This window comes from Alosa pseudoharengus, unplaced genomic scaffold, assembly GCF_046254945.1.
Source record: "Alosa pseudoharengus isolate Yale_2024_CS ecotype anadromous, Long Island Sound unplaced genomic scaffold, YU_APseudo_1.1 YU_APseudo_1.1_scf_16, whole genome shotgun sequence".
Taxonomy (NCBI): Eukaryota; Metazoa; Chordata; class Actinopteri; order Clupeiformes; family Clupeidae; genus Alosa; species Alosa pseudoharengus.
Genome location: NW_027468630.1, coordinates 12974583 through 12998797, shown reverse-complemented (window position 1 = coordinate 12998797; position 24215 = coordinate 12974583). Strand labels below are relative to the sequence as shown.

The following is a 24215-nucleotide window of genomic DNA, read 5'->3' as shown; positions in this document are numbered from 1 at the left end:
TTTCTCTGAGTTAAATATTATTTAATTTGTTGGTCCTAATTTGACGACACAAAATGGTTATCATGGTAGCATATATTACAAAACTTTGATGAGAGAGTTTGATGACAGATGTTGCTGTTTCAGATTCCCACGTAGCCTAAATTAGAAAATAGTTTAGCCTACTTACTGCTCGTTCAGCAGCCTGTTGCAAAACATTCACTTAGCCTAGATGTTTGCTATAATGAATATCTTGATCGATTGACAAATAAGCTGTCAGAACATAGACCTACATTCATTTAATAGGAACACCATGCTATTGCATAGATACAAAATAACCAGTGGTGCAATTGGTTAGCAGGGTGGACTATTGCTGCTAGCTTGCTATTTTAGTGAGCAGTTCGAGGCCTAAGTGATCTTCATAATTTTTGCTTTCTGCACATAAAACGATCAACGTCTGATGGGGTCATTTGTTACTGTTTGTGATGCAAAATTACTGAGGCAAAATTAATCTGCATTATTCAAGGCATGCATTCGCTGTGTTTGCTCATGTTATAGGCTATCACCAGTTAACATGGACATCAGGATAGCTAGTAAGCTAGTAGACTAGTCTAATAGACTTATAACAAGTGTTGCTCTCTGTGGTGTAGTGGTGATAGTGCTTACTGCTTAGAACATTTTGCCTCAGTGAGACTCATGTTCGAAACCCAACAAAACCTTCGCTGATTTACTTTGACACATTTCCTGTTTGCACAACATTTTGTGTGGATGCTTAAGCAGACATGCATTATACATAGCGATTCCCGCATGTTTTCGGCAAGATCTTGCTTCATATTCTGTCACGCACTGTAGGCTTGTGAAAATGTGAATCTCCAGCACTGGAAGGGCGGAGGCAGAGCAAAGCGTTGTTAACAAGTAGGCAGGGTCTTGTTGAATATTCATGGATTTTATGCAAATATCACAAGTTAACCTGCTCACCATCTAAACTGGAACAACGGCCTTAAATCCCTTGCTTTGTATTCTCCAACTTTATGGGGTGTCATAGGAGAATATTACAAGCTGTTTTATTGGCAACTGTAGGGTACTGTAGTTTGTCTTGGTTGTGAGGCCCAAAGTTATGGGGGACAAAACAAATCTTTCTGTGCAGGATGGAGCCTAACCTAAGTCCTGACATTGCGTTCCCCATTATAAGCAGCATAGGCTATACTGACCAGACCAGACCATGTCCCTATTTGACCCATTTTTTCTTATTTCGTGTATCTTTTAGTTCTCTCATTGTTTCACACTCTGTGTACACTCAGCAAATGTGTAAATATAGTCATTGCATCGCGCTGGAAGGGACCTGATTGGTATATTGTCCATATAGCCACTGTAGGATTACACCAAGATGCCACCACAGTTCTTTAGCGCATTCTGGGCATGTAGTGATACAATGACTGTGGAAGGTAAACATTGCAAATAGCACCGCCTTTGCCGTACTGTAGGCCAATAGGAGGGTGAGTCTCTCATCTATGCTTTACAACGACGCAATAGGCCAATCATAGCGCGGCGTCTTCAATAGTTTCCCGCGAAGCAAGAGAAAAAGTGGGCATGAACCTAAGTAAAGAACTTGGTGCGGTGTCCAAAACGTGATGGGCTTCCTGTAATCGTCAGATTTGGGAGGTATGATGATGACAATTTTCTCCATTGCATGAAACCAGATACTGGCAAACATCCATGCTATTAGGTCATTCTGCAGAAGTATTTTTGTTGTGGTGTTGCTGGACATAACAAACTCGTTTTATGCTAATTTAGCTAACGCTAGCACATATATGCTAGATTGCTAGATGATCAACTGGGCCATATCATTAAAACCACTTGCAACCGACCCGACTATTTATAGACAGTTGCACTATAAAACCCGACTGTGCCTGGTCTATCGAATGACATTTCGTGGAAAATGCATGTTGTATTGCTGCAAAAAAATCTTCAGTCATAGTGTCTATTAGACAAAGCAGTAACGTCACTCTTGATCATGGCGAGCTAACTAGCTAGGTTAAGTAGTAATGCCGCCATGGTTAAACACAAATGCAGCATGCACATTGATTTTGACATTTCTTCGTTGTAACTGGTCATTCCGGTTGCACGTATCTCCGTTAATTTTGTTCACGTCTCTGTGATTAGTGTAACGTTGGAGTTAATCGTCTGTCCCCTTGCAACTTTAGGCTACCACCACATCTGGCCGTGTGCCCGAGCTGCCATTCCATTTTTAAATGACTTCGGGTGGATACGTTTTGTTGTCACAGAACGAAAACCTACGTGTCGCCGCGTTAATATGTTGCCATGTTGATGATGTCCACCTTGAACTGTTTGTCCATTAAATTACTCTGAATGAGTAACCTTAGAGATGCTGTTAAAAGAGGCTGATGATGTTAATTGTGTCCTTGATTACAGACCCATCGGTTATCATCTCGTCCCTCCCCTCCACATGGATCCGAGTGGCAGCGAGCTGGACTCCAGTCTCCCGCAGCCCGAGAACCCGTGCCTGATCGTAGAGGACTCGCAACCTGATAGCCTAGCGCCAGAGGACGACCCCGAGAGCAGCTACCGCGCTCTGCTCGCCAAACGCCTGTCCAACCTACAGCCGCACGCCCCGAGTCCCGTCCTGGTAAGCGGGCATCGTTTTTCTGTGAAGCCACGCGATTGTATTTATGTCCAAAGCCATAAAAGACCCCACAAACAACAAACAATATTTTCATGGCTTCATACTTTCTCAGCCCTTCTCCTAAACTGGCCTCTTATATTGGCCATTTACAGAATTTCTCACAGGAGATGGTTCTGTGGAAAACGAAAGATTATATTTTTCCATTTAATGGAGTTGTGTATGTGTGTTAGGCTTAATTGTGGTAACTGTCAATGGTCATTGTAACTAATTGTTGTAAATCATTCATAAACTTGCTAATGGTGGGTTAGACTTCCCTTGCCGGTCTCACTTGTACCTCCATCACCTAAGTGAATCTTGATCCATACAGGAAAGGTAAATAAAGGGAGTTGTGTCTCTTTCCACAGGAGCTGATTTCCTCCCCTGCCCGAGACCGACTTTCCCAGAAGGAGAGCCAAGCCAGTGGGAACCACAACAACCACTCCGTCTCCCAAGGTCAGTAGCCGGTTGTGTTCTTTCCTTCTGCGTCTCTTTCTATCCCTCTTTTATTACACATGAGTGGTGGGGTCAGCCGTCATGAGACATCTTTGAAATCTACACAATGTCTTTTTGTTTCATGTTTTGTCCTTCCAGAGCCAGACCAAAGCTTGGAGGCCCAAGAAAGTAGTCCAGTATTTGACATTGTCACATCAGGTGACCCAAAAAGGTATGGCCACGTGATTGTAGTTTTGGACAAATGTTATCCATTGTCAGTCCGTGATATCAAGGCATATCACGGACTGACGGACAGTACACAGTTTATTTCAGGACAATATATATATATATATAATATATATATATATATATATATATATATATATATATATATATATATATATATATATATATATATATATATATATATATATATATACACTAATGACTTCACTTTCATGTATCACTTGAGTATTTCTCCATGATTTTGACCCTCTCAATACAGCTGCTCTTTTGCCAGCAGGTCTGATATGGAGGATGTGGAGTCAGGAGCAGACTCCACCACTTGTGCTCAGACTGAAGGTAGTGTTTTGTTCTGTCCATGGACTGTCCAAGGGTCATGTTCTCATTACTCATACATTTTAACATGTTGCAAAAGCTTGTAGTCAGGGATCGGGGGACGACTTCTATGACTTACTGTAGAGGGTTATTGTTATAAATGTGTAGTTCCTGTTGCACATGTAATGGATCAGCAAATCTCTCTCTCTCTCACTCTCTCTCCTCTCTCTCTCTCCCCTCTCTGTCTTTCTCTCTCTCTCTCTCTCTCTCTCTCTCTCTCTCTCTCTCTCTCTCTCTCTCTCGTGTGTGTGTGTGTGTGTGTGTGTGTGTAGAGAGCATGTCTCAGTTTGGGTTGCTGGAGCTGTCGGAGAGCCAGGGATTTCAGGACCAGCCGCAGAAGAGTGGTGAGTGCAATGAGAGGAGACTGCCCCAGCTTACACTCACTCACACAGGCAGGAGCACACACTCACGGCTCCCACACACACTCACACAGGCAGGAGCACACACTCACACAGGCAGGAGCACACACTCACGGCTCCCACACACAGCTGTGTGCGGTGCAGTGCTGGAGACGCAACCCTTCCACTTTACATGGGCTTACATCATCCGTTGCCGAACTGAATTGTGGGTCCGTTGCATCGCGTTGCTCCCGTCGCTCGTGTCGAAAAGTTGAACTTTTGCTGCACCGACGGACAACAACAGACGGCACCAGCCAATCAAATTACGGTTATTCTTCAAGTCTTTTGCATAGCTACCGTCGGGAACACCCACTGACATACGTTGACGGGAACACAACTGTGTGTAGAAGCAGTCACGCAGCCAGGAGCACACACCTCAAAGTGCTGCAACAGCACTGCAAATTCCTATAGAAATATGAAGTACTGCCAGTTGCTGAAATACATTAAAATATCTGTGTTTTTTTAGATTTAACTGAATAAAAGTTCTTCTCCTGCAGACAACACAAAGACAACAGGAAGGAACTCCCAAAGCCAGGATTTGAGAAGGTATGTGCACATGTATACTGACCGCAATAAAGTGGGAACACTGCAGCTGGTTTTATGGTCCAGTAAGATGGTTTTATGGTCCAGTAATATGCTTATCATTCTGCATGGTCCAGTAAGATGCTTATCATTCTGCATGGAATCTCTCTACTGCCTTGTTCTTCTCTATGGCCAACCAGCTCTCTCTACCCACCAGGGGCGCGTTTCCCAAAACCAGAGTTGCTAACTAAGTTAGCAAACTTTGGTTGCAATGCAATTTCCCATTGCCAGCCAACTAAGTTCTCTCTCTCTCTCTCTCTCTCTCTCTCTCTCTCTCTCTTGGTCTGTGTCTTTCATTTCTTCTCTTCCCTCTGTCCCTCATGTCCCTCATTCCTTTGTGCCTGCTAATTTGCTCTCTCGCTCATTCCCAGGTCTGAGGTGAGCTCCAGCAGTAGGGAGAGTCAGAGGCTGAGTATCCAGGCCCTGCTGCACTCTCAGGCTACAGAGGATGAGGACATGGTGTCATCGCAGGAGGACATGTTCGAAGGGGAGGAGGGGAGAGCTGGTAAGCTTCAGTAATTGATTGAGTGATTCATTTTTGGAGTTCACCTGTGGAAAAAACATTGTTTCATAACACATCTAACTGAAGTTGTCTTTCCATCTAGAGAGGAAGTGTTTCCGCTTATCCTACACATAAGACACAAGAGTACTTTGATTATGCTCATGTTTATGTTTATGTTGATGTTTACCTGTGCAGGGACATGTGTTGACAGCACAGTGAATGAACCGGTCAACTGCTGCATGCCCACCTCCACCCCAGCCAACAGCCTCCACCTCCTCCACCTGTCTGGCCAAGGCACTCTGGTGCAGGAGAGCCTCTCCCAGTAAGTGCTGTAACATGAAGGGGTATTCTTTCATCATAACGTCAGAAGTAGTTGCCATTGAAGAACCTTGCCAAATAATGTACTCAGTTGAAAGTGTTCATTGATCTGTGTAATGTATCCATCTGGACAAAGTGTATACAAATGTGAAGACGACTTTTATGTAATTCGACTTTTATGAGCCATAAAAAGCGGATAATTACCTGATACGAGATATCTGGAACTGTGCAGGTAGAAGCAATGTGTGGACAGTGTTGTTGATTTACTCATGCTTAGACAATGCTTGTTTCCATCATTTCACAATCAATTACATCTTTACATTTGTAAGAATGGAGGAAGCCTGGTTCTAACACATTAATTGTGATGAATGTGTGTCAACCTGAGCTGACTGTTACGTGCGTGTCTGTGCTAACAGACAGTCTGTGGATTTTGTGGCGGCCACACAGGAGAGGATGAGCCAGACGCCCCTCATCGTGCCCAGCTCACCCACTGGAGGTAATTAACATCAGAAAAGCCCCGTTACCCCATGTCTTTCCTCATGTGTGTGTTAACCGAGCATTAGAAAAGCCATTTGCAATTTAAATGTGCCATTATCTTTCCTCCATTTACATAATACTGACCTTGGCTGGAATTCTTTGCCTGAAATTTGCCTACTTTCTGAAAAGATTAGTGGTCAATACGAGCCACACGTATGCCCAGGGCAATTACTACATGTTGATGCAATTAAACATCTGTAACAGATGAAACATCTGCATTGCTTTCTGTAGATGAACCAATGGATATCTCCAAAACCGAAGATAACCAATCACAAAGAGGAGAGAAGCCCAAAGGCAGCAGCGCTGTTCTCAAGCCACGCCCCACTTCCACCCCAGTATCCCAGAATTCTCCTGGTTTTGTGTTGGACAAGAGTTTATCTCTGCCCAGCCAACCTGAGTTTTCTCATGTAAGCCACCCGGGCCTAAAAAATAGTGTGTGTAAACATGAAGCTCTGTTTGTAAATGTTTACAGTGCAAACGGCTAAAAATGTAGCGATATTGGAGCTTAGAACTGCATTTGTGCTGTTTTGAGCGTAGACGATACAGAAAGCTCCCCAGTGTAACTCCAGTACTGGCCGTTAAACGCTGTGTTTCCTGTCGTCATAGGACATATTCGTGGCCACCCCTAGTCTGGATCAGCCGACTGTTAAAGCCGACGGGGCGTCGTCCTCTCAGACCCAGAACTCCCCTACAGCTGTGAAGACCCTGCCCACTAAACCGAGCCCCACGTCTTCTCCTCGCAACACACCTGCTGCTGCTGCTGCTTCGCCCAAACACACGTCCAAAGGGGCCCAGGCAGCCCAGTCCAGCTCCTCCCAGGCCCCAGAGGTGGGAGTGTCCTTCCAGCTGGAGCTGTCCTCCACCAGCCAGCCCAGCATCCTCTTCCAGAAGACTCAGAGCTTCCTGGAGGACGCGGACGAGGACAGCCAGGCCACGCAGATAGAGGAGATGGCAACTGAGGGGGCGATGGGGATGGACACCAGTGATGCTGGTCCAAGCCGTGCTGCTACTGCTGGTAGGCAGTCTAGTGCTGCTAGCCAGTCTAGTGCTGCTAGCCAGTCTAGTGCCTCCGGTGGGGGAGTAGGGACATGCGGTGTGAGACCCGGTGCTGGGGTGGTAGGGAGGGAGATCTCCAGGTCTCAGCCTGATCCGCACTCCAGGCCTGCCTCTCACAATGTGAATGTAGGCCGTGCCCTGAGCCAGGGCTCGGCGACCCCGGACCGTGCCAAACCCTCCGGTGGTGGTCTCTCCCAGCTGGGCCGAGTGGAGAGCTCTGCCGCCGCCAAGCCTTCTCCCAGCCCTGACGATTCAGGGGTGGTGCCTCCTAGCTTGCCTTCCCAGTCGCTCTCGCAGTCCATGCTGTCTGTTCACTCTGCCACACGACCTGTCCCTGACAGCCACAGATCCCAGCCCAAGTCTCAGTCTCAGTTCCAGGCCAGCAGCCAGGCAGCATCCCAGAGACTGACCCAGCACAGCCAACCTCCGAGGTCCCAGGGCTCCGGCCACAGCCAAGGCAAAGAGAGAAACGTGCCTGCGCTGGAGGAGATGGTAGAGACGGATAAACTAAGGGAGGAGGAGAATGAGAAGGAAAGTGTGGTTGGAACCGGGCCTGGAGCCTCACTGGGACTCTGCCTGGCTCTCTCCCAGAGTCAGAACTTTGACCCAGAGCCCATGGAGGAGGACCAAGACCAGCTGGAGACTCAGCAGCTGGTGCCCGGTCCTCAGCACACCAAAGCGGCCCAAGCCAGCTCTGCGAGTCCCTCTAGTCCACAGAAGAGCCAGAAGGTGAGCCAGCAGCAGCAGCAGAAGGAGAAGGACAAGGACAGGACGGTGACCGCATCACAGCCCACTCCAGGCCTCAGCAGCCCAGAGCGAGGGAGGAAGGAGCTGGAGAAGAGCCTCTCCCCGGGGAAGGGCTCTCTCTCTCAGCCTGAGAGGGGCTCCAGAGCAGACCCAGGGCCGCGCCGCTCCCAGTCCCAGGGCCTGAGCGACAGCTCCGGGGGTGAGTGAGGAGGATTGCCCTCTGTTACAGAAAGCTGACCAAATGTGTAGAGGCAAATAGTTTTGCATGATTACAAAAGATATTTGAGAATGAGCATTGTAGTTCCTCACTGTACCCCCAACTGGCCCCTTTCAGCTCTTTTGTTATACAATAAAACAAACCTTATCTTAACCCAGGTGTCCAACCTGATCTTCCTCCACTGTGTCAAAATAGGCTTGTTGTTTCATAGAGGATTCTCCAGGACAAGCAACAGGCTGTTTAATCTCTTTGATCTACATTAAAAATGAAAGATGTAGGCAGAACCTCGATTTGGGTTGTGTCAGCTTATGTTCATGCTTCATATGGATATCTTGTTAATCTCAGTAATTGTCCTCTGAGTTGTTTCCCTGGTGAACTCTGGATGAGCTGAAACAAGAGGCCACTCTGAGACAGGAACATTTCAAAATTCTAAATGATTCATGTGTGAATCCTAATTAACACAGGCCTGGGGTTGTTAAATATATGATCAACTACTGAGATATGGGCACTGCTCACTGATGAAGTGCAAAAACAAATGCTGCATTTTCATTTGTTGATGCACATTAACCAATCTGCATATTTTTTTCTGTAGATATTCCCTTCCACTTTACACTACCTAAAGAGGGGGAGCTCATCCGGCCTGTTGTCACGGCGACACCCCCGCTCATCTCCCAGCTGAAGAAGACGCCCAGGCACAGCACTCCCATTGGTGGGTGTCTCTGTCTCGTGCTCTCTCTCTCTTTCTCTCTCTTTTACTCGCTTTGGCTCTTTTATTCCCTTTCATTTTCTCTCTCTCGCTCTTGCCATCTCACTCTCTTCCTCTGTCAGCCTTTAAAGGTCTGTTGCATAACAAATCACATCTGTGTTTATTCGGCAGCGAGCTGCACTGCTGACAGTCTCCTCGCCCCTCTACTGGCATATGTGTGTGTGTGATTTCAGTGGCTCAGCCGGCCTGCAATGAATGAGTTATTAGTCTGTTATCGATCAGCTACTGTGTCAGATCCGCGTTAGTTATTTATTCACTTGTTTATTTATTTTGTCGCCGTCGCAGAGATGACCTCATTCTCTGAGGCGTCAGAAGGGGACGTCACCAGGGAGACCTCCATGGCGGACAGCGAGATCATGGCCGAGGAGAGCGCGGAGGAGCCGTCCGCCACCGCCGAGGCCTCTGGGAAACTGAGTCTGCGCATGAAGCTGGTGACCCCAGTGGAGGAGGGGAGTTCGGGGTCGGAGCGCTTCAGTCTGCAGAGTAAGAGATGGGGCGAGGGGGCTGTTTACAGTAAGAGATGGGCCGAGGGGGCTGTTTGTTTACAGAGAAAAGGGAGCCAGGGACCATTGCAAGTCCTTGTACCTTGTGTTAACAAGTTGTGATATATGCAAATATGATGTTACTTCTGTGGAAAGAAAACAGTTTGATGTAAATCCTTAGATGACCTTAAACAGACTGGCTACTTGGAGTACAAAGAGCAGTGTGTGTACCTGTGTTTGTGTGTCTATGCGAGTGATAACCCTTTTCATTGATCTGTGTGCTTTTTAAATGTCTTCCAGAACCCCTATTATCAGATGATGATGGCTCTGTTGTCAAGGCTACCACTGTTGCCAAGGCAGTAGCTAGGTAACCCGCAGTTGCTATGCGCAAGATGTCATTTGTGTGGGCTATGATTTTAGAGCTCTCTCTTGTTCCCTCTTCTTCCATCTTTCCCTCCCTCCCTCCCTCCCTCCATCCTTCCCTCCCTCCCTCTCTTATCTGTTCTGCTGAATCACTGCTGAATCACTGTCAGAGCAATAGGCTGCCACTGCCTCTTGGCACCAGGCTCTCTGTCATCTGTCCCCCTCTTGCCAGCACAGAGATTAACTGTCCCAGACAGAAAACAAATGCGAGCAATTACACGCAGATAAGACATTGTGAGGAAATCAGGGCCGCCTTAATTGCTTTTAAACCTTCTTGAGTCGATGAAGGGAGAGAAGAGGGGGGTTTGGGGGGAGGAGGAGGCAGACAAGAAGGAACTGCTGAGGTGAAACCTGTTTTATTGTTCTTTCACACGTTCAGAGGCCGCCGGGGTGCTGTGATGCGTGTGGACAGATAACAAGAAGAGCCTGTTAGCGCTGCTCTCGTGTCTCTGCAGGAGTCCGAGGGTAGGGGCAGAGAGAAGTGTCAGTGTAGCATGTACAACACCGTGTCATTGATTTCTAGTCAACCACTGTGGAGCTTCATTTTGAACTGCCATTTTGTGTTGCCCCAAGTTTCGGTTTGTTAGTCACACAGCAATGAGTAACCTTGGCATGTCCTTCACATCAGCAGTTGAAATATCTGATTCAAGGTTGAACACTTTATCAGCTAGTGGGCACAATGAAAGGCGTCTGCCCCTCACCTCTGGAGCCCACAATGCTAGTCTATTGGCTTTTTCCATTTGACTCGTAAATCTTGTACGCCCACCCGTACAACGTGTACGAATGAGTTGCTAGCGCGAACGCTGGGGTTTGTAGTCTTTTTGGGAAGAACATGGATGCCACCAGGGCAGCTGCTGTCTTGTTGGTGCTGGACATTGGTCTAGAACACAACAACACGTCCTTCATTCTCCCTTGTTCGGTATGGTCAATGTGAATTAATAATAAAAACTTTTTTTAGTAACTCAATTTCACCTATATCAATTTCAGTGCTGTCGCGTTTCTCTCGAGTCACGAGGGGCATTAGCAGGAGGCTAGTCATTGTTATTGTTTTGTGCTACATGTAGCCTCTAGCTAACCGGCTGGAAAACAAATTGTACATTGTATTGCACGCACAGCAAGACCGTGCAATGCATGAATTGGTGACCGGATTGAAGCAGCAATATAATCTAGTGTGTAAGAGCATTGCATCAACATTAAACTGACCAACACAGTACAAATGCAAAGAAAATACATGTCATCTCATCTCAACTATGGGCGCAGCCGTGTTTGTCGTAAGGTCGTACGGCCACCTCGGGGTACCCTCGAGTACTCCGAGGTAAAGGGGGCGTGCCTGCGTGAGATGCCGCAAGAAAGCTGGGTAATTTACACTTTCCAACTTGTGCGGCGGATTTACGAGACAAATAGAAAGGGTCATATCTCTTTTCTGGTCTGCTGTTCAGTTATTTTTTCGTTCTGATCATAGGTCTCAGTATATCTTTTCAGTCAGTTAAATCTCTTCTCTCTTTCTCTCTCCCTCTCTCAGTCCGTCTGTGTTCAGTCGTGTCCGTGAGGTCCACCGGCAGGAGGAGGCTGAAGAGGAGGTCCAGCCCAGCGCTCTCTCTGCTCCTCTCAGGTACCGCGCCTCCCCACCATCACCCCTCCCCATTATGGACCCTGCCAACATCACCCCTCCCCATATGGACCCTGCTAACATCACCCCTCCCCATATGGACCCTGCCAACATCACCCCTCCCCATTATAGACCCTGCCAACATCACCCCCCCCCCCCCCCCCCCCCCATTATGGACCCTGCCAACATCACCCCCCCCATTATAGACCCTGCCAACATCACCCCCCCCCCCCCCCATTATGGACCCTGCCAACATCACCCCTCCCCATGGACCCTGCTAACATCACATGGACTCTAATGATGCACAAGCTCAGTCCTGAGCATGGAGACTGTTGCTATAGTTTGATGCTGATATGTGTAGCGTTGTGGCTCATGGCATTTTCTGATCTCAGATTTCAATCACAGGGTGTCTCTTCACTGCCAGGTCCTGATGAGTGGAAGTATGAGATGTGTGTATATAAATAGAGCTCCCACGCTGCCATATATTTCTAGACAGGGTGAAGTGAGGTCAAGAGCACAGGGTCACTGAGACTCAAGAAGTGTGTGTGCATGTGCGCGCGTGCGTGCGTGTGTGTGTGTGTGCGTGTGCGTGTGTGTGTTTAATAGGGCACGTCTCAAGTCTTCTCTCTCTCTCATAAAGTGGGAACACTGCAGCTGGTTTTATGGTCCAGTAAGATGCTTATGATTCTGCATGGAATCTCTCTACTGCCTTGTTCTTCTCTATGGCCAACCAGCTCTCTCTACCCACCAGGGGCGCGTTTCCCAAAACCATAGTTGCTAACTAAGTTGGCAACTTTGGTTGCAATGCAATTTCCAATTGCCAGCCAACTAAATTGCTAACAGGTTAGCAACTATGGTTTTGGGAAACGCGCCCCAGTCCAGCACAGCGCAGCATGTGTGTCTCCTTGGTGTGTCTCTCTCTCTCTCTCTCTCTCTCTCTCTCTCTCTCTCTCTCTCTCTCTCTGTCTCTCTATCTCTCTCTCTTTCTCTGCTCATCCTGTATTTTCATTGTGCGATGTTGTCCTCTTGCATTACTTGTGTTGTTCTCTCTCTCCCTCGCGTCTCTCTCTCTCTGACCCACTTCTCCTCTCTGGGTGTCTATTTTGGGCTCCTCTAGCCTCTGGCTGGCCTTGAGAAACCAGGAGTACAAAAAGGGAAGGAAAAAGAAACCGAGAAAGAGAGGAGAGAATGAACATGGGATACAGTATTTCAGGGAGGGTACTACACCAACTGTAAGATCTTTTGAGGTGTAGTTGGAGTTGAGGTGTAGTTGGAAATGCATATTTGGGCACCGATTGATGTCAGTTTGGTCACAACAAGAATTTACACTCGTTTTCATCCACATACAGTATATACTCTAGGTTGTTGTCAGACCGGAGTTTCCCTTTAATGCTGTCAGTTTGTGTGTGCTGTTTCCCATCTGAGGAGTGGGGCTTGGACTCCTGCTGTTCACCAGAGCAGAGTGCAGGGCTGGAGGGGGGGGAGGGGGGGGATGCTCCACATGTACAGGATGTTCTGATGTGAAAAATAGCACCTTTTTTCCTCCCTCCACTCATCTGCTCCTCTTCCCTCCATCTATCTTTTTCTCTTCCTCCCTCCCTCCTTCCCTCCCTCTCGCCCTCTAGTGGAGGTTTGTTTAACTCTTCCCAGAGGCTGGGCGGAGACTCTCAGGACTCAGAGTCGAGACCACGCCCCCTGATTACCAGCACCCAGAACAGCCAGGAAGCCCACCAATCGCAGCCCCTCTCTCCTGCGTCACAGAGGAGCACCGTGGGTAATGGAACCCTGGGACGGCTCTCCCAGCAGGCCAATGGGGCTGCGTCCGAGAGTCCAGTTAAGCACGGCCCGACTGGGACGCCACAGGGAGACGCTGGCCAATCAGCACAGGTGGGCGGGGCAGAGCTGACCCCGCCCAGAACTCCCCTTAGACAGCGGGCGGTGTCCCAGCAGACTAGCTTTGAGGTACCTGCCTCTACCAGCAACACTCCCAATAAGGTGAGAACACACTATATAGGATTATATACGTCACAGTAACTGGTTCCACTAGAGCCGCAAAGTGTAAAGACCAACATCTCATGTTGATGCGTTTGAATTGTGTGTACGTTTCAGTCTCACCTGAGGGCTGTCTCCCAGCAGACCAGCTTTGATGCAGCAGGAGCACACAACTCATCTGGCAGAGTATGCAAACCAACACAAACACTCTCCCTCCCATACATACCATCTCAGTCTCTTCAATTCAGATCTAGGCCATAACGCTCTGGTACTATCTGCTTGAGACTAAGTGTGTGTGTGTGTGTGTGTGTGTGTGTGTGTGTGTGTAGGGGTTACCAGAGCTGTCCCCTCCTCGTCCCCCTCCGGGAGTACGCATGCGCAGGCATGTGCGCACCACCCAGGAAGTGCGAACTACAGTCACGCGCATCATCACAGACGTGTACTACGAGGACGGGCGTGAGGTGGACCGCAAGGTCACAGAGGTGAGGACAAGGCCACGCACAACTCTTAATGGCCACGCACAACTCTTAATAACTCATAACTATTAATGTTAACTGTGTCTTTTCAACTTAAATTATTATATTCATCTGTTTTTGTGTGCTTATTTTTCTTGCATGTTTTCATATTATTTTATGTCTTTCATTCTGAATTATGGAAATTATGGAAAACACTTTATTCTCTCTCAATATAAATCATCATCTTCTTTGTATGCATATTTTTATTGTCTCTGCCTATCACTGTGCAGTATGTGTATTTACTGTAGTTTGTGTCTTTCTATCACTGTGCAGTATGTGTGTTTACTGTAGTTTGTGTCTTTCTATCACTGTGCAGTATGTGTGTTTACTAGGGGTGTGAATCTCATGTTAAAGACATGATTAATTTTATATTATCAATTATCATAGTCATGTTAATAAGGCAAAAACATACAAAAGCATAGTTTTAGCAGCAAGGGACAAATTATTCTTTAACATTAAGGAAATCCCTTCATCAAGCGTAAGGCTACTCTACAGACTATCGTTGCCGTTTAGAAAATGCTATAGTAAGTGTTTAATTTCGCGCTGGATTTTGAAAAACAAAAGAGTAAAAACTGTCAAACAAACGACCGAGTGCGAGTTGTCACGTGCTTAAGTTGCAGTAGATGCATGGGTAATGAAGTCCTTTGACAACTTTGGGCAATGAATGTAGCCCAAAACGAACTGCATTACCCACAAATCCGTGCCACGTGTAGTTTCAAAACAGGAAGTGGGATGAATGCGCTGCTTGCAACGTAAATGAGAGTCTGAGCGAGCAGAAAAGATTGTGAACCGATTCGTAACAAGTAAATCGATATAACGACCGGTTCATTTCAGTTTTATTCCGATACGGGGCTTCACATATCGATGTAGCCGTATCTTACACGTTAAAAACGGATACCGATACCTATCGGTTAATCTTTACACCCCTAGTGTTTACTGTAGTTTGTGTCTTTCTATCACTGTGCATTATGTGTGTTTACTGTAGTTTGTGTGTTGTGTGTAATTGTATCTACAAGAGTTGAAGTTCTGTCTAAATTCTCTTTCTGTATGTTTAACAGGAGTCAGAGGAGCCTGTGGTTGACTGCCGTGTGCTGGAAAGTGACCTCTCGCCCTCACGTACCGGCAGCTCCATGACCTCCGGTGACCTGGCGGACATCAGCTCGCTCTCGTCCAAAGCGTCCAGCCTGACCCACAGCAGCTTGGGCAGCATGGGTGCGGGTGCAGGGGCGGGCACCAGTGCTGGCCGACACCCTGACTTCATCATGCCCACGAGCCGCGGGGCTGGCAGGTCGGGGAGGTGAGCCTGCTGTGCCTGAGGGCTTTTTAGTCTTCCGTACAAACTCACCGGGTGGTTGAGCTATTTTTTAGAGATGATTTGCATAAGATGCACATTCATAACTTCCTCTGTAAGTTCTTTAGCCTAATTTAGTTTAGTTTCTATTTTTTAGAGATGATGTGCATAAGATACACATTCATAACTTCCTCTGTAAGTTCTTTAGCCTATTTTAGTTTAGTTTCTATTTTTTAGAGATGATTTGCATAAGATACACATTCATAACTTCCTCTGTAAATTCTTTAGCCTAATTTAGTTTAGCTGATCAGGATCCTCATATCACCTGACCAACTGCACTGTTCTTCCTGGGATCTAAAGAGTAACTGTGAAGAAATGAGGTTTACTGGGACAAGCAGAAGTGCATATTGATCTGCAGCCTTGATGTTGTTGTGTCTGTAGGGTTTTGCATGAATAACCATTTAACACTCTCTCTTCTTGCTAGTGTTGTATTTTCCTAATTTTCCTACAGTTCACTAGCTTCTCTCCCTCTGCTGTTTCTTGTAGTCTCCAGACTTCTAGTCTGATGCTGTGATGATTGTACATCTGACGGCCCCTCTGACTCCTCTCTGTATTCTTGTGCAGCTGTGATGTGTAGAGGATTCAATGTGAACCCTAAAGAAGCTATTTATATTTTGGATGTCAAAGAGTAGCTTAGATCACTTTCTTTTGTCGGGTGATCTTTTCCCCAGACTAAAGAGCACATTCCATGCATTTGAAGGTGCTCTCTGCGAATGCAGGATCCCGTGTAACCTTTCAAACAAACTCTTAAGTATAGACATTTGGCATTTCAACAAGTGGCCAGGGCTCACAGAAGTAAGCGAATTGAAGTACAGACATTCTGTTTTGATGTCTGTGGGTGTGTTGACCTGCTACCTGTGTGTGTGTGTGTGTCTGTGTGTGTCTGTGTCTCAGCCCCAGGAGGGGGCGCAAGCAGCTGCAGAGGCCTGTCTCTGAGCAGGCCAGAGTGCAGGGGTCGCGCCCTTTGACCCCGGTCACACCTCGTGGCCGGTCACGGCGAGGCAGACCCCCCTCACGCAGCCCTCAGAGCAGGTGAGGGGACCGTGTGTGTGTGTGTGTGTGTGTGTGTGTGTGTGTGTGTGTGTGTGTGTGTGTGTGTGGTTGTACATCAGTGACTGATTACCAAGATTGTGATTGAAGGAAATCATAGTTTAGATGAGGGCACATGAGGGTAATCAAACACACACACACACACACACACACACACACACACACACACACACACACACACACTGATTGTCCTCCTCCTCCATCCTGACGCCCCATGGCTCTGATCACATCCAGATGAGTTTCTCACTGCACTAACCCACCCTCCTCGTCCTCCTCCTCCTCCTCTTCCTCCTCCTGTTTGTGCTCTTCCTCTCTCCGTGTCTCCTCACTGGTCAGTGCCTCTGCACCCGCACTGTTAGACCTTACTCACTTTTATTCTGTATTAATTCCTCATCTTCATCATCCTCATCATTATAAATTGCATTTAAAGGACAATTCCGGCGCAAAATGAACCTAGGGGTTAATAACACATGTGTACCGAGTTCGACCGTTCGCTGGGATTTGTTTTCATGCTAGTCGAATGTGACCAGTTTTATTGCAAACCGCTTATTAGCGGTTAACACTAGCCTTCGGGGCACACGTACAGTAGAAATAAATCACTATTTCTATACCACTAACAAGGCTCAAAATAGCACCACACTTACACAGTAGCATAATGAGGGTCTCTACATGTAAACCGAAGCATTGAGAACTTTGTAAGTGTACAGGCAGTTTATTAAAAAGAAACACATTACCGTTCACGTCTGGTTCACATATACAGGCAGGCGATGTGAACTAAAATCAAACGTAATTTGCTCAATATAGGCCTATCAGAAATAATAGCTCCGATGTAACATAACTTGTGTAGTGTAGGCTACTTACTTAGTGGATCCATGTCCCTCTGGTAGCCTATGGATCGCCGCCGCCTGTGTGTGGTATTGACTACAGCTTCTAGCTCTCTCTCTCATAGCCCTTTCACGGAGCTCCCGCAGCTCTTCGTTGGTATTCCGACTCGAAAAGATAAGGACGTCCAATAAGGGTTCATCCTTGATGTCTTCAAATTCGTTCAAATAACCTGCCATCTCTTATGTCTCCTGTTGCGTTCAGTGCTTCTCGTTTGCACAGTCCTTCTGCAACAACGTTTCACCCGAGATTCACTTCACATCCCAGTTGTAACCAAGGCGCCTGCCTGTATGTGAACCAGACGTCAACGGTAATGTGTTTCTTTTTAATAAACTGCCTGTACACTTACAAAGTTCTCAATGCTTCGGTTTACATGTAGAGACCCTCATTATGCTACTGTGTAAGTGTGGGGCTATTTTGAGCCTTGTTAATGGTATAGAAATAGCGATTTCTTTCTCTGTACGTGTGCCCCGAAGGCTAGCGTTAACGCTAATAAGCGGTTTGCAATAAAACTGGTCACATTCGACTAGCATGAAAACAAATCCCAGCGAACGGTCGAACTCGGTACACATGTGTTATTAACCCCTAGGTTCATTTTGCGCCGGAATTGTCCTTTAAGGATGAATTCACTTGTGAATTCTAGTAAGATTACAAAGTTAAATATCTGAAGGCCCTCTAGATGTATTTTTAAGGTATGCCTTAGTGTGCAATAATGAGTTTTGGTTTGGTCAGTATGTATCAATGCTTATGTGTGTGCAGTTGTGGTTAGACATTTTTCATGAGATGTGTGATTTTGAAGATTACGTTACGTGTTTGTGTGTGTGTGTGTGTGTGTGTGTGTGTGTGTGTGTGTGTGTGTGTGTGTGTGTGTGTGTGTGTGTGTGTGTGTGTGTGTGTGTGTGTGTGTGTGTGTGTGTGTGTGTGTGTGTGTGTGTGTGTGTGTGTGTGTGTGTGTGTGTGTGTGTGTGTTGAGCTGCATGTCCTCTATCAGTTTCACTATGTTGAAACTCGCCTCTTCATTCCCAAAGGGGTGGTCGGGCCGGAGCCAACAACGTCCAGCGAGGACCATTCTCCTCTCCAGAGGAGGAGGAGGAGCGCTTCACCCGTGTCACCTCTAGAGGGCGTGCTGCAACACCCCCTCCAGGACCCTCCGCCCGCGCTGGGGGGGCCTCGTCCGACAGCAGCCTGGTGGGCCTGCGGGTGGTGGCCAAGTGGTCCTCCAACGGCTACTTCTACTCGGGCCGCATCACCAGCGACCTGGGCGCCGGAAGGTTCCGGCTGCTCTTCGACGACGGCTACGAGTGTGAGGTGCAGGGCCGGGACGTGCTGCTGTGTGACCCCATCCCCACGGAGACAGAGGTCACCGCAATATCTGAGGATGAATACTTCCTCACTGGTAAGCAGATGTGATCAGACATAAAATAAACAAAATGATTTAGTATGCAGACATTTTGATATGAATATGGTTGTGTATTTAAATGGTGTATGTACCTGGCATCTGAATATTGTAAAGTATGATGTCTGGTCAAATCCAACAACAATCCAACTGTTGTAAATTTAGAGAGTTGTCACAGGTGTGTTGACTCCTAATAATTACACTCTAAGTAAGATAATTTTAAGATTTAAGATTATCCTAGATTATCCTTCACAACTGTTTCCAACAACGATTTAAATGAGGACCGCACAAGTCTAGTTATATGTACACTAACTGTGTGTGTGTCTGTGTGTCTGTGTGTCTGTGTGTCTGTGTCTGTGTGTGTCTGTGTCTGTGTCTGTGTCTGTGTCTGTGTCTGTGTCTGTGTGTGTGTGTGTGTGTGTGTGTGTGTGTGTGTGTGTGTGTGTGTGTGTGTGTGTGTGTGTGTGTGTGTGTGTGTGTGTGTGTGTGTGTGTGTGTGTCTGTGTCTCAGGTGTGGTTAAAAACCATAAGACGGTGGGCAGGGAGCTGCAGTACTGTGTGGAACGGGAGGGCCAACAGCAATGGTACAGCAGGGCCTCTGTCATCCTCTCCATGGAGCAGGGCAGCCAGCTACGCGAGCACTACGGCCTCGACCCCTCCGAGCCCCTCACCCCCCTCACCAAAGCGGCCGACATCAGTCTGGGTAGGTAGTGGCTGAGTGCAGAGAGCAGGTTTGGGTCTGGTGTGTGAATATGAATATCTATAAACTGTAGATTAGTGTTTCAGTGTTTTCCAGAGAATTTAATTCCATTTGTGGTGGTTGGTTTGCAGAATTAACTTGAATGCAACAGTTTTTAAGAAATTAGCACAGCGTGGTTATGATGCTAACCAGATTTTAGCACAATTTAGTACAACCAGGAAAATCATTGTGTGGTGGTCAATGTTGATATTGTGGTGGGCCGCCACAAATAAATCAATGTATGGGAAACACTGTGTTTCATTCGCACAGTCATCACATTATAATGCCGTTAGTGGTCATTTGTTTCTTTACATAAACAGATAATCTGGTGGATGGGAAGCGCCGTCGCCGTGGCAACACGGGGCCAGGAGTGAACACCCCAAGTCGGAGCGGCAGCGACAGCCCACGGACCCCCGGGCCTTCTGGGAAGAGGAAGCTGATGAGCTCCACTGAGGAGGAGCGTGCAGAGCGGACACCCGCCAAAAGGGGGCGCAAGTCTGGCCCCAACAAAGCCGGTATGGAGACGGATGAGTGAAGAGAGACAAGTGACCTTCCCTACAACAGTCCTTCCTATCAAGTGGACATAGATTTCAGTTTCCTCTTTGGTCTTCGGCATTTTAAAATCTTGTTTTATCAGCTGTTGTATTTGTACATTGCCCATTACTGATGAGAAGCAGAATTCCATTAATCTAACCATTTGCTGTAGCACTTTTTAATGAGTTTTAGATATTTATGTTGTGTATTTTAACATTGTAGATTAATGTTTTCCTTGATGTTTTCATTTTCAATATTGATTAGCGAGGCTATTTTAGACCAACATTGTGTAAGATTAGATTCATGATGGCGCTGTGAAAAGTGTTCTTGTGCCGATTTCCCTGATATCAATTTTTAAACATGAGAGAGAAATTGTAATCTACTGTGTGAGAAAACTCTGTGAGATAAAGAATGGCCTGCTCTTAGTGCGACGTCCGACATCACTCACAGTCTCAAGCTGGAAGGAATGGGTATGTTACAACCGTCCACAGCACACTGTGACCATCAGGGGGAGCACCGTCTATAGAGGGGAAGTGAGGCACGGTGGACATCATTATTTGTCTGTTTTCAATGTTTATTTTCACCATTTGGCTCATTAACGGCCACATCCAGCTCTTAAGTACATCAAGATGGATGCGTACGAGTACATGCGCAAGTGTCAGCGGCTCTGGTGGCAGCTTGCTGAGGTGAAGTAAATTCTCAAGGTCTATGTGAGACTCTTGCGCTTGGCAGTACCCCCTAATGAGGTCAGAAATAATGAGGTCAGGTGGCACCCCATTATTCAGGAGGCAAACAGACACTCACTCACTTCAGGAGGCAAACACACACACACTCACTCACTTCAGGAGGCAAACACACACACACTCACTCACTTCAGGAGGCAAACACACACTCACTCACTGTGTTGCTCACTGCTTGAGTCACCATCGCCACCTCCGGGTCTGTCCACTCTCTCTGTGGTCAGTGGGGTGCTGGTGTGTGTTACTTGTAATGCTGAGTTCACATTTCACTCGTCCTCATTATACTTTCTGTGTGTGTGTGTGTGTGTGTGTGTGTGTGTGTGTGGGTAGGTTCGCGTGCTGCTGCAGGTACGGCTGTGGGCAACACCTCGGGAAGTGATGCTGGTGACCACCTGGCCAGCCACGGTATGTTCATGTTTTTCTGGGTGTGACGCACTGTTTAATCGTTTCAGAGGTCAGTTAGCGATCTCTGCTGAGCTGAGGCCTGTGTGTATCTGCCCCCTGATATGTTAACACATTGGATCATTTTAAACTTTCACAGTGTTGAATTGAAGTAATACATAGGTGTAGAAAACACTGTTGAACAATGTAATTTGTGACATTTTGAAACTGCTTGTTAGTTATTATAGAGACTAGTTTTTGTTCTATTTGATAACTTGTCACTGGACTATGAAAACCTACAGCTCTGTGACAGTTGTCAGTTACAATTTGTACAAATAGACACATTGATTAATGAATTAATGAATTAACCTTAAACACTGTTTTTGTACTACCATGGAAGCACAGCAGTTGCTTTTTACAGGAAATGCATAAAGTGATGCTTTATCTTTCTGCTGTCCTTACTGTTTTGTATTGTGCTTACTATTCCATTTACGTTGAGTGTGCAGGTGCACGTGCCGGTGCAGGTACGGGCGTGTGCAACACCTCGGGCAGCGGCACAGACGTGCCCTCTGACCCCAGTGACCTGCTGGCGAGCCACGGGCCGCTCCCCACCAGCGACTCCCTGTTCATGGGCTTCGCATTCCTGCTCACGACCTCCTCGGTCAACGACCGCCTCTCCAACCTGGCCACCAGCGACGAGGAGGAAGGTCAGTGCTCCATGGTGGACGGTCCTTAAGTTTAAGATACGTATATCCTGCCTGGGATGAAGAAAATGACCTGTGTGTTGGACACGTTCTGCAGTGGCGGAACCGTCCAATCAGATTTTCTGATGACATGGACAGGGGCCATCTGACCAGTATCATAAAGAAAAGAAAATCTTTTAATCATACAAAAAAAGTCATTATTTCTGTTGTATTCTTCTAAAATCACTTGATTCACGAGGCTTCTAAGAGTGAAGTTTGTCAAGTGCCGTTCGCCCTCCCGTGTCTCCCTGACTCCTCGATCCCTTTGTTTGTCAGGAGTTTGTTAAGGCTGCTATGTTGAGTCAGTGTTGTAAGTGCCCTTGCGGTGTGCTGAGGGGCTGATTGAGGACTGACTCAGAGCTCTGCTCTGCTCTGCTGTGCCCTCAGACTACCTGCAGACCGCTCCCTATAACAAGCACTACATCGTCAGCCAGCTGGAGGCGGGAGGGGGCCTCGTCCTGCCCGACTTCAACGAGGAGCAGGTGAGTCACACAGGCTGCTGTCAGGCATCGGCTCCGGCTGGCCCGCTCCGTTAGCCGGGCTTGGGTAATGGGTTCTGTCAGGCACAAGGAGACTAGTGGGGCTCAGTTGGAAGTGTTGAGACTGTGATGTTTGTCTGGCAATAGAATGTCACACTGTTGGGCACGTTGTTTTATAACCTGTGCTGATACTTTTTCTGAAAGTTACATTTGGCACAAGAAACTTGTCTTCAGTCAAACATATTTTACTGTTAAAACTGAAATGTCCCAGAGGCCCATGATGGCACGTGTCCAATGACTATATTATCGATGTAGTGCATGTTGAGGTACAAAGCCATATTATGAAGCTGGTTAGCATGCTAGCTTTAGTGGGTATCCAGGCAACAAATATAACCAAAAACGGCTATTTCTTCTCATTCTGTTGTTATTTCCATGTTATTTTTGAACGTTTTAAACTCAAAAATCCTACACGTAGCCCATTAAAACATATTTTTCAAAAAATATGAGTTAAGGCTTGAGGGGTGGAAAAAAGCATCTAGTGTGTAACTATGCCGTGTAACTATAATTATGCCATAGGTGACGTTTCTTAAAGCACAGTACCACTGTGAATCATCCCTATAATGAGCCAACTATACCAGTAGTGTTAAGCCCCTATATAGAGAGATCTCTTTATTGCTCGCATCATTAACCTGAGCCACCTTGGCCTCTTTGTAGTGTAAAGCGGCCTATCAGAGCCTGCTGATCGCGGATCAGCACTGCCGGACCAGGAAGTACCTGCTGTGTGTGGCGAGCGGTGTGCCGTGCGTGTCCAACGCCTGGGTGCGGGACAGTTGTCTGGAGCAGAAGCTGCTCAACTACAGGAACTACCTGCTCCCCGCTGGCATGGGACCCAGCCAGCGCATAGTAGAGTGGTGAGGATGGCAGTGCCACCCTGTCAGTGACGGCTGTAAAATGATATTCATAATGAATGAAATAATGAAATGAATATTATATAGAATCCATGTATAAAATCTTTCACCACCTTGTTTTATCATTTTAAATACTTGTCTAAGATGATGAATTATTACACATTTGAACTTGTCATCTATATTTTAGCTATGTTACCAGTGTTATAGGAAGGTTACAGTACTTTGTGATATGAGGTGTAAAAATCATGTCTGTAATTTTGGACAGGCATCCACGCTGCAGCCCGTTTAAGAGCCTGAGGGTCCTGCTGGTGTTCGCGGGCTCGGCAGACCTCTGGGGGGAGTTGCTGAAGCTGAGTGGAGCGAGTAGCGTGAAGCAGCAGAAAGGAGAGGAGGACACCGGTACAGGACTCCGCCTCACTTTATTAGTCTTATAAAATAGAGCTCCTAATTTGATATTTAAATGACCGGCAAATGTTAAGTCCAACATTTTTTTAAACACATTCATCATAGAAAGGTTTGTTGTACCCCTTTGGTTTTAGAGCGTATACTTCCCATTGGCTTCTCGACTTCTATTTTTGGGACTGTAATGAACTTGTTCAGAAACCTCTGTCAAAGCCGTAATGTTGTCTGTGTCTGTGTGTGTGTGTGTGTGTGTGTGTAGACATTCCAGCCGACACGTTTGATGTGATGGTGACTGAGCGGTCCTGCCCCTCTGCGGTGGTGAAGCGTGCGAGCTCCCGCTCCTTGCCAGTGGTCTCCCTGGAGTGGCTCGTCCAGAGCCTGATCGTTGGAGAACGCCAGGACTACGCCAGTGATCCCCAGTATTGCCATGACTACGACCTATGAACTTCTGAACTACTGTAAACCCCTTCCCCCCCACCCCCCCTTAACTCAACATCAGCTGCTCTTTCGAATGTGTTCAACAGTGTCTTGGAGAGGCCACAGCCCTGCTGGCCTAGGATCAGTTCATGTATTTTCATCCGTAGTGCATTGTGATGGGGTCGGGTCATAGAGGCCTGATCCCAGATACGCTCTCATGTTCTGAGAACCTTCTTGTGAGCATGCACTGAGGTGTTAGCGGTGGAGCATGTCTCATGTACATAGTTTTAACCTGTCTGTTTTTATGCCGTAATAAATTGTGATCTGTTTCATTTTTACC

General features: G+C 46.9%; 1 protein-coding gene across 3 annotated transcripts; it reads left to right on the top strand.

Annotated features, from left to right (window-relative positions):
* The first annotated feature begins 1554 nt into the window (after nucleotides 1-1554).
* On the top strand, nucleotides 1555-24213 carry tp53bp1 (tumor protein p53 binding protein, 1). Of its 3 annotated transcripts, none has more exons than XM_076287110.1 (30): nucleotides 1555-1638; nucleotides 2410-2623; nucleotides 3025-3112; nucleotides 3251-3323; nucleotides 3615-3673; nucleotides 3982-4053; nucleotides 4605-4653; nucleotides 5061-5194; nucleotides 5387-5513; nucleotides 5926-6005; nucleotides 6278-6453; nucleotides 6653-8048; nucleotides 8659-8775; nucleotides 9118-9315; nucleotides 9615-9681; nucleotides 11260-11349; nucleotides 12972-13341; nucleotides 13456-13524; nucleotides 13668-13820; nucleotides 14912-15150; nucleotides 16099-16236; nucleotides 18165-18532; nucleotides 19044-19235; nucleotides 19592-19786; nucleotides 20876-20950; nucleotides 21433-21633; nucleotides 22057-22151; nucleotides 22863-23059; nucleotides 23322-23455; nucleotides 23718-24213. In XM_076287110.1, the coding sequence occupies exons 2-30, from the start codon at nucleotides 2444-2446 to the stop codon at nucleotides 23900-23902; spliced, it is 5517 nt and encodes a 1838-aa protein (XP_076143225.1). In that variant the 5' UTR covers nucleotides 1555-1638; nucleotides 2410-2443; the 3' UTR covers nucleotides 23903-24213. The 3 variants fall into 3 exon arrangements, with proteins under 3 accessions (XP_076143225.1, XP_076143224.1, XP_076143226.1); XM_076287109.1 differs by having other exon boundaries at nucleotides 3612-3673; XM_076287111.1 differs by lacking the exon at nucleotides 16099-16236 and having other exon boundaries at nucleotides 3612-3673.
* The last annotated feature ends 2 nt before the right edge of the window (nucleotides 24214-24215 follow it).

Bases quoted from the DNA above. Each gene is read 5' to 3' on its own strand.
- tp53bp1 (XM_076287109.1), top strand. From the start codon at position 2,444: ATGGATCCGAGTGGCAGCGAGCTGGACTCCAGTCTCCCGCAGCCCGAG. The intron at 2,624-3,024 runs GTAAGCGGGCAT...CTCTTTCCACAG, and splicing joins ACGCCCCGAGTCCCGTCCTG to GAGCTGATTTCCTCCCCTGC. The intron at 9,682-11,259 runs GTAACCCGCAGT...TCCCTCTCTCAG, and splicing joins GTTGCCAAGGCAGTAGCTAG to TCCGTCTGTGTTCAGTCGTG.